The 9,294-nt window shown below is 39.8% G+C and overlaps 1 protein-coding gene across 1 annotated transcript in view; it reads right to left on the bottom strand.

Moving 5' to 3' along the window:
- The window catches only part of EREG (epiregulin), a gene marked incomplete at its 5' end in the record, with an annotated part of 32,719 nt that extends 24,647 nt beyond the window's left edge, over window positions 1-8,072 (bottom strand). Inside the window, one exon of the mRNA XM_069098207.1 lies at window positions 7,706-8,072. Within this exon, the coding sequence (XP_068954308.1) occupies window positions 7,706-8,072 (367 nt within the window). The remainder of the gene's footprint in view (window positions 1-7,705) is intronic.
- Window positions 8,073-9,294: the final 1,222 nt, after the last annotated feature.

Genomic DNA, 9,294 nt, shown 5'->3' with positions numbered 1-9,294 from the left:
CTTGGAGCTTTCCCTTCAAGACTCGGCTTAGATGGCATCACCTAGTCTCCTCTCCTGATTCCCTCAGTTGTTAAGCTCTCCCCTCTCTAAAGTGAGAGGCAGCAGGGGAAGGAGAGTCCTAGTTTCAGTCACGGCATTCAAGCTGGAGCTACTGAACTCTGCCCCCTTCTACCTCACATCACAGTTGCCAATAAGAGTGAAGCTGAAAGAGATTTGTGGAAAAGAGAGTGATTGAACAGTTTTAAAGAGAAAAAAGGCAGCCAATTGAAGGACTTTTATCCATGAGGCAGGGGACAAGGAGACTTCCATTTCAGGAAATGTGACATGCTCCAAAGACCGCTCAAGGGCTCCTCATGTTAGAACTGGCATGTGCAGAAAAGCTTGGTCCACCACCTACTTATCCATATAGGCATTGATTCTTCCATAGTAAAATGTAACTTCCTCCAGTGTAGGCACTTTCATTTTTCTCTGTGAGGGTGATGTAGCAGATGCTTACAAAACCTCTCAAGACATAAATGGGTTGATATCTGCACTTGGGGGGGGGGATACTTTTTCACTTTGATTTTTTCCACAGTGATAAAATCAGAGATCCTTCCTGAGCTGACATTAAGATTAACTTCATTTCCCAGTACAGTTACCTTCATATAAACATATCTCCCATCTATCTCCTCCCTATCCACACCACAATGTGGTCCTCATCTCGTCTTGTGAGGACTATTGTAGCAGCTTCATAATTGTTCTTGCTGTATCCATTTTCTCTTCTCCCCAATCTATCCACAGGTGCCAAACTGGCATTTCTGAAGTTCAGAGTTGACCATGTCACTCTTCTCTGAAAGCTTCATGGCTACCTATTGTGGCTAGCATAAAATACAAACTCCTCTATTTGGCATTGAAGAACCTTTAATCTGGTTCCAACCTCTCCTTCTAGACTGACTATATATACTCCCCTTCACACATTCCAGATTCCCACCAAACTGGTCCATTGGCTGTTCCCCAAGCATGTCATTCTAGTTTTTGCCTCTATGACTTTTCACAGGTGTTCCCCACATCTAGATTTCTCGCCCTCCTCATCCTTGCCTTTTTGGGACCCCTAGTTCCCTTCAAGATTCAGATCTCCTTCAAGAGATCTTTCCAGATTAGTGTACTGTCCCCACCCCATCACTTTGTATTTATTTTGAAAATAACTTGTATTTACTTATTTGTGAATATGTCATACACCCCTCTGGAAGGTCAGATCCCTGGGCACAAGGCTTGTCTTACTTTTGTCTTTATATTCTTTGCTCCTAGAACAGAGTGAGCCCTTAATAAATGCTTGTCTTTTGTTGGCTTGATTCCAGTTATTCTGGGGGTAATTATTTAGCTGGTGATAATTAGACTTTGTGCTTCTCCATTCTGTGACTATTTTACAGGTCACCAGTGTCACACTAAGTGATCTAGTCAGATTTTCTACTTTCTAGTAGCTCTTGTGAATGTTTGTCCCTGATAGGGGTGGGGTGCAGTATTACTATAATTCTGGTACTTCCATCATAGGCAAGTGACTCTGTAAAAGCATTCCACTTTGAAGGATTCCATTAAAGGGAAGCATGCAGAGGAGGATTGGAGTCTGAAAAATTCTCTTGGTTAGTAAAAAAAATTGGGAACCAACCTCCAGTGAACAATTGTTGTTGTGTCAGACTCTTTGTGACCCCATTTGGGGTTTTCTTAGAAGAGATACTGGAGAAGTTTGCCATGTCCTTCTCCTGTTCATTTTATAGATGAGGTGACTGAGGCAAATAGGGTTAAGGGACTTGCCCAGGATCACAGAGCTAGGAAGTGTCTGAGGCTGGATTTGAACTCAGGAAGATGAATCTTCCTGACTCCCGGTTCAGTACTCTATCCAGTGTGCCATCTACCTTCCCAGATAACAATTACCAATATGCTATTTTTGTGCTCATTACTATGACAAGAGGATAGTCCTTGACTTTGATTATAGGATAAAAACATCAGCTAAAGCTAGAAAAGACCACAAAGTCTATCTGGGTTAAGTCCCTTCTCAGTTGACATATGGTGAAACTGAGATCCATAGAGGATAAATGATGTGCCCAAGGTTGGGAAATTTCTTTAATTTCAAGCACATACTTAGAAATCCACTTGAATTGATTCTTTGAAAATGGAGGTAAAATGAGTTTGTTGATTAATTCATTCCAGTTTTCAAAATCTGTCCCTAGCCTTGGCAGCAACTACAAAAATGTTGGAAGGATATAGTAGAAATAATTGGAAAATAATAGTAAATAAAATTCAAAATCCACACCCAAGGAAATAACTGGAAATGGTCACACTGCATATCCCTTTCTCTTTTCTTTACTTCCATGGGCCTCACTTTCCTCATTAACTCACTCAGGAGTCAATGAGTAAAGCAACCTAAATCTAGATTTAGAAGGTTAATTCCCTGACCTCTGAAAGGGCCAGCCATTAAAGTGTACTAACTATATACAACTTATTATTGTAAATTCAAATTGGCTTTCCACTGGACTTATCCCTTCCAATCTATTCCCTACCACCTAATCTCTAGCTCCTTTGAAGATGTATTATTTAGGACTAACTTAATTGTGAGAATTGGAACAGTTCCATGAGAAAAAAATGCTGACCCCTATACTTCAAATATCAAAAGACCCTTGTTTTTTAGGTTAATATACTTTTAATTTGGCTCCAATCATTAATAGCATATGTAATTAAAATTCATTTAGCTTCATGTTCATATTGAAATTTGTAGACAAGCAATAGAATGTAGTATATTAAAATGAACTCAAGATAGCCAAATTTAAAATCCCATTAAAATACAAATTTAGGCTCATTTGCTTCCTATAAGGCCATTTCCAAAGATTAACTGTTTGAAGTAAAACATTTAAACATAATAGAGGGACTTAGAAAGTGTTCATTAGAATTATGGCATCCAGCATTTTTTCTCCCTCTGAGAAAAGTATTTATAAGACTATATTCAACCCTTACTTCATGTTATAAAAAATTCTCTCAAGTCAGTGATAGTATTCAGAAAATCTATAAATGTAGATCAGAGATGTGGTATGAAATTTTCTTAGGGAAAATCACTTTTTCTGGTTAAGTTGTGTTTATTTCAAATAATTTCCCTCAGTGATGTCCCAAATAATGTCACTATTACCTCATTAATGTTCCATCAATATTAAAATTGTTTGCCACCTCCTAAAGTAAAGATATTCCTGCACTTATTCTTGCTTTAATTCAAAATCAATTTAATTAAGAAAACATTATTAAACACCTAATGCACACTAAGCATTTCACTATACCAAGGAAGAAAGAAGCAAAGTTTGTACTAGATACAAAGTTGAGATAATTTCTGCTCTCATGGGGGTGGAGAAGTGGATTAAATAGACAAATTATTATAATAAATGAGAAATTCATAAGAGATGTCACAGGTATCTGTTGGGAATAAATTGACCTGAGGAGGAGCTGGAAGTATCCTTAACTTTCAAGTAGTGTTTAAGTTAAGGAAATCATTACTCTAGCATGGTATTTTATGAAATACATTTGACCAATAATTATGCACATATGTGTATGTACGTATATATATCTGTGTGTGCACACACATACCTAATTCATGCACATGCACAATACACATATGAGATGTACCTAACTATATGAGAGAGATTATATGGCATGTATTTTATATTCATATGTTTATGAATATACCCACATACATATGATTATCTTAGGCAATATCTACTCTGTTGCATTCTATCACTTAAAAAGAATCTAAATTTCTCCTACTAATCTTTTGGTCTTCATGTTCTTCTTCCCCAAGTACCTCTGGGATTACATTTTGGGGTAGAATTTCCTTTGCCTTCTATTAGAATGATCTGATTAGAAATTAGATTTAAATGAATCAGATTATAAGTAAATTTATACTCTTTATATAAATATAAATACATAAACAAATTCCAATTTATTGGAATCCAGGGAAATAAGAACCTCTTTTTTATATAGAATAACTTAAATGGGATTTTTGATGGAACATCTGTATAACTACAAATGACCACCAGGAAGGAAATAGAACTTACTAGTACAAAACAAGATTAAAATGAATTCAGGTTCTGGGTTATTTTTGTTGTTTTTTATGAGACACATATCACAAGTGAACAGAGTGCTGGATTTGGACTCAGGAAGACCTGAGTTCAAACCCTGCTTAGAAATTTGATAGCTGTTGTTGCCGTGGGTATGTCACTGAACTCTTGTCAGTTTCAGTTTCCTTGTCTGTAAAGTGGGAATCCTTTATAGTAGACCTATACCATAAGATTGTTGTCAGAATCAAATGAGACAACCAACATGGAAAGCTTTGTAAACCTTAAAGCACTATATGCATACTGGCTAGTATTATTATGTTTTCTTGGAAAATATTTTTCCCTTAGTATATGCTTTTCAGCAAGGTATTACAATATATAGCATAAAGAAAGAAAAAAAAATAAAAGGTTTTTTTGCTTGATTTGGAGTGAAATCCAGGTCCAGGATCAGCCTGAAGCAGGACAGTCCTACTCTATGAAGATCGTTCTTTCCATAAGTGGATCCATAAAAGCATAACTACCTTTCTATGTTAATTTGATACTAGAGCCAGTCAAATGTTCAGGTAGGTCTGTTGGGAATGTTTCAAATTGCAACCACACCCTCTAACTATGGACATAATTCCAAGGTAAACCAAGGTCGACAGGGTGGGTGCGTCTTAGAAACAGCATAATTCTTTGGAAAATTTCCTTTTGGAACTTCCTAAGTGTGGAAATGCCCCCAAATGTTTGTTTGTCAGTCTCCTAAAGTGAAACTCTCCATTCAAGCCATGCTAAAACTTAAGATAACAAATATCAAAACTTCTCAGGTTTAAGATTTTCTTCTGCTTGATGCTGGAGTGGAAGAACTTTTTTAATAGCTCCTGGCAAATCTCTTTTAGTTTAGACTGTGTTCATTGTCTTTATGGCATCGATAAGAATTGGATTTTAAGACCACAAATTTGGGCAAATCTTCTTAGAGAACTATTGAAAAGTATTTTACCTCCTATCTCTGGGACAATCATGGAGGCAGCATTTGCTCAAACACTGATTTGGCCAGTTAGGGAAGTAATTTATAATCTTTGGCTTCTTCAAGATCCTTGCTTATCTTTTTGCTTGCAACTTAAGGAAATTGAACTGATGGAGTGTGCTCTCCTTCTATTCATGCACTTTGTGACTTTAGGCAACTCATCCATTTTCCCTGTGAATCAATGTTCCAATTTGTACAGAGGGGAAATCAAAGTGTATAGAACACACACATACACACACACATTTTGCAAAAGCAAATAAAGCAGCAAAGGAACACCAAATGAAAAGGGACAGTAATTTAAACCTAGAAGCATTGATTTATGCTGAATTCTCCTTGACAATACTCTGTGCATTTTTTCAAGAATAACATTTGAAAGGAGTTTTCACAAAGCAACAGCACAAAGCTTAATAGGCCCAGAAAAGTGGGTCCTTCTTATCAAAAGAAGTTTAAATAGTATTCAGCAACTTATTCCAGTATAACAAGAGCCAAAGAAATGCAATCTCTTCCTGACATTTGAAGAATTTTTTTTAATTACTGAGACACTTGTGATATATCTCTAAAGACCATCCTAACTCATAGAATTCCATGCTTCTACACTCTTGCCCATTGTCTTTCTGTGTAACTGATCACATTAAAAACAGAAATAGTATCTCTAATTCTTAGGTGGTATTGGTTATTTCATTGACTTTGGCAACCAAATTACTTCAAGTGACTAGAATAAAATGAAATAAGCTTCATACCAGAATTTTCCAAGAGGCACAGAAATATCTAAACAAACTGGGGAAACAGAAACTGTAGTGGCTTATTTGGAAACAGGCTTGGGTAGCTGATGAAACAGGTCAACTATAATTAATTAAGTAGTGCAATAAAGGGGTTAAGCACTTTCATGACAACTAGCAAAACATATTACATAGGTATTAACCAGTTTATTTATAGTCCTTAGAGTTTCACATTTGAATATTAAATATTTAGTTGTTAAACAGCCAACTGCATTGTAAGATGGTGTTACATGAGGAAGAAAGGCAGTGCCAATTTTGACTTCTAGGTTAATTTCCTAAGTCCATAAAATCACCACCACAACAAAAACCTTGACAATTGAAAATTCTTTTTGTCCCCACAAATGGTTGCCAGTTTGTTGTTGAGTTGCTTTTGACTGTTCATGACCCCATTTGGGGTTTTCTTGGCAAAAATACTGTAGTGGTTTGCCATTTCCCTCTCCAGCTCATATTACCAGTGAGGACAATGAGGTTGAGTGACTTGCTTAGGGTCACACATCTAGTAAGTATCTGAGGCCAGATTTGAACTCAGGAGGCCTAACATTCTGTCCACTGTGTCACTGTGCCAATATACAGGGGAACAAAGTATTAGATTTTATTTTGTTTCTTTCCTTTTTATGACAGGATGTAGCAGCAGAAAGTCGGGGTGATTATCGTAATAATATTTCCTTCAGGAAGAATTCTTCCAAATACAGTTCCACCCTCAAAGATCTAGACCCAGTCCCTGCCCTTGTAATGTAAATTGGAAATATGCATAGCATGTTTTTCAACTGGTCTACCTACTTCTGAGGCCAAGGTGGCCAAAAGATGATTTAACTGCAGTATGTGGGCTCGGAACATCAGAGGAATTCCACTTGAATCTCAGAGAAGGCGAGAACAATCGTTCTCCTTTTCAGCAAGTCTATTGGGAAACACTTAAGCCTTCTGCTACAGATGAATCTGAACCAGGCTGATTTTTTCCTAGAGGAGCTCTGTGCGGAACAAGTTTATCTGTCTAACTTCCTAATAAATAAGGATTAACTTACAAATCCACTCAAGAAAAACTCTACTCTAAGTGATACCTTGACTGACCACACAGGACCGGAAGCAATGAGCACTTCCCTGAGGGCAGAATGAAACTGCAGCCACCAGAAGAGAGCAGGTGAGGAGGCAGCCAGAGTGAAGCATCAAGAGAGGAAAGCGTGGGGGGCGTGGAGGAGAACCCACACACTTCCCTTCTCTCTCTCCGGTGCCTAGGAATGCCGTCCAAATTTGACTGTCATCCTCTCTGGTAATCAGGCAAAGTGAGAACGCGCCCAGCACGTTTAACTGGTAATGGTTTTTTTTTTTTTAATTTATTTTATTTTTTCAGGTATTAGAAGAGAAAACAAAGACTTTATTTCCCCTATTCGTCCCATTTTCATCCCCCAAAGGCTCCTTCACATGCAGGCAATGCATAGAAGGTGAAAGATTACTGTATGTGGGGCACCCGCGTTCCCTTAGCGAATCTGCCACTTTTGCCTAAAGAACTTTTGACAAGTCCTTGCAATTCTCTAAACTTCACTTTCTCCCTCTTTAAAAAGCTGGGGTCCAGCTAGATCAGAGGCTTTTTAAAGAGAGATCGGAGAGCCCCTGGGATTCCTCTAAGTTAAAATTGTATTCACAATAATAACGCTATAACTCACATAAACAAAAGCTCTTTGGAGGGGCCTCAATAATTCCCACGAGTTCAAAGGGGTCCTGAGAAGGCCTGGATAAGATTCTCTCTACAATCCTTTCCAAGCCAAAATCCACGATTTTATAACCTAGTTCCATCTAAAAGAAAAAAAAAAAAGACTCGAAGAGGCAAAGCGGAAGAGGGGTGCCCTTACCGATGGTGAACAGCACGGCAGAGATCTTCCAGAAGTAGCTGTCCATCCTGATGGAGAGTGTCCACGCCTTTGCTTCCTGCCTGAGAACGAATGGAGGAATTGGGGAGTCTCGTCCGGGAAAGCTGGCCTGAGCAGAGCGAGGTGCCGGCGGGTGACCTCCCGGCTGAGCTGGAAACCCCAGTGACTGGCCTTTTGGAGGCAGGCAGATAAGGTAGATCCCGAGCAGCGAGCGATGGGGCGGACCGGCTAGCTGAGGATGGGTGAGACGGACCTTCAAGCTCAGGAGTGCCTTCTTCGGACTATGTGTGTGGGACAATGCAGCCGGTCCTGTCCGACGAGTGAGTTGGACCCGACCAGTGCCTTGTTTTTATAAGTCCAGTGGGAGGGACCTCGGTCCAGGAGACCTGGGCTTACACTTTGCAAAATGTCGTAAGTTTTGGGGACAGTCACTGTGCCAGATGGCGGGTTGGGGGGTGGGGAGGGAGGGAGGAGTCGCCCAGGACACTGCCCTGGACAGACATAGCGAGGATGGAAGGCGGTCGTGACATCTAACCCTCGCCCACCTCGACCTGGCTAAGGGGAAAACAATCTGCTTCTCCCCTTGGGGTGTGTGACCTCGTGGCTAATTCCACCACCACTACCAGGTCCGTCTCTCTGGTCTAGGAATGAAGGGCAGGGACTTGGAAAAGTCCGGAATTCCGCCGCTAGTGAAGCCATAAAGGTCTGAGTTCCTTAGGGCAAGAGTGTGACTTGGTGGGAGGAGCAAAGGAAACAGTGGGTGGGCCCCCAGAATATCCATGACTTTTGGACCGGTTGCTTTATTCTAGGGGTGGAAGGTGGAGGGGGGGGAGGGGAAGGGAGAGTAACGCTTAGCTGAAGCTTGGAACAATTAAAGGGTACTTCAGCTATCCAACAAGGGAATGAGGTAAAGTTCCCGAGAAAGACTGTCTTTACCTATAAAAGATGTCCATTGCGTGGTTTTAGGGGATGTGGGTGTTTATATGTGTGAGTCCCACCAAAAATAAAGGCTCCACCTTGTTTGGACTCAGGAAGCCAAGCACAGTCCCTTGGAGTTCTTTTTTATTCTTTCCTATCCGTTGCTCCCTCCCCTTCCAATCTAGGTAATCATTTGTCGTCCCCTACCTGCTCCCTGCTTCCGGTTTTTTTTCCCACCTCAATCCTGCATATTTTGCTAAATTAATCTTCTGAAAAGTCTAGTTTTGCCCTCTCATTTCTGTGTTCAAAAATCTAGGCTGCACAGTAAAGTCCTGGAACCAAGAGGACCTGAGTTCAAATCCGTCCTCAGACACTACCTGAGAGACGCTGAGCAAGTGACTCAAAACCAAACAAAACGGACTCTTTGCCTGCCTCAGTTTCCTCACCTGTAAAATGGGGATAATAAGAACACCTATCTTACAGGATTTTTGTGAGAATCAAATGCTATAAAATTAGTAAAGTGTTTGGCAGAGTAGGCATTGAATAGGTGTTTATTCTCCCTCTTTAGCTTGACATTTTATTTAGGATCACTCTCCTTTTCCAACTTTAACTTCAGTATTCCCCAATAGAAACTCTCCAGCATAAACTGGGTC

This window comes from Petaurus breviceps, unplaced genomic scaffold, assembly GCF_028583685.1.
Source record: "Petaurus breviceps papuanus isolate PSGF00001 unplaced genomic scaffold, PetGlider_PUasm1.0 126, whole genome shotgun sequence".
Taxonomy (NCBI): Eukaryota; Metazoa; Chordata; class Mammalia; order Diprotodontia; family Petauridae; genus Petaurus; species Petaurus breviceps.
Note: the sequence above shows the minus strand (reverse complement) of the source record. Positions and strands in the feature narration are given on the sequence as shown.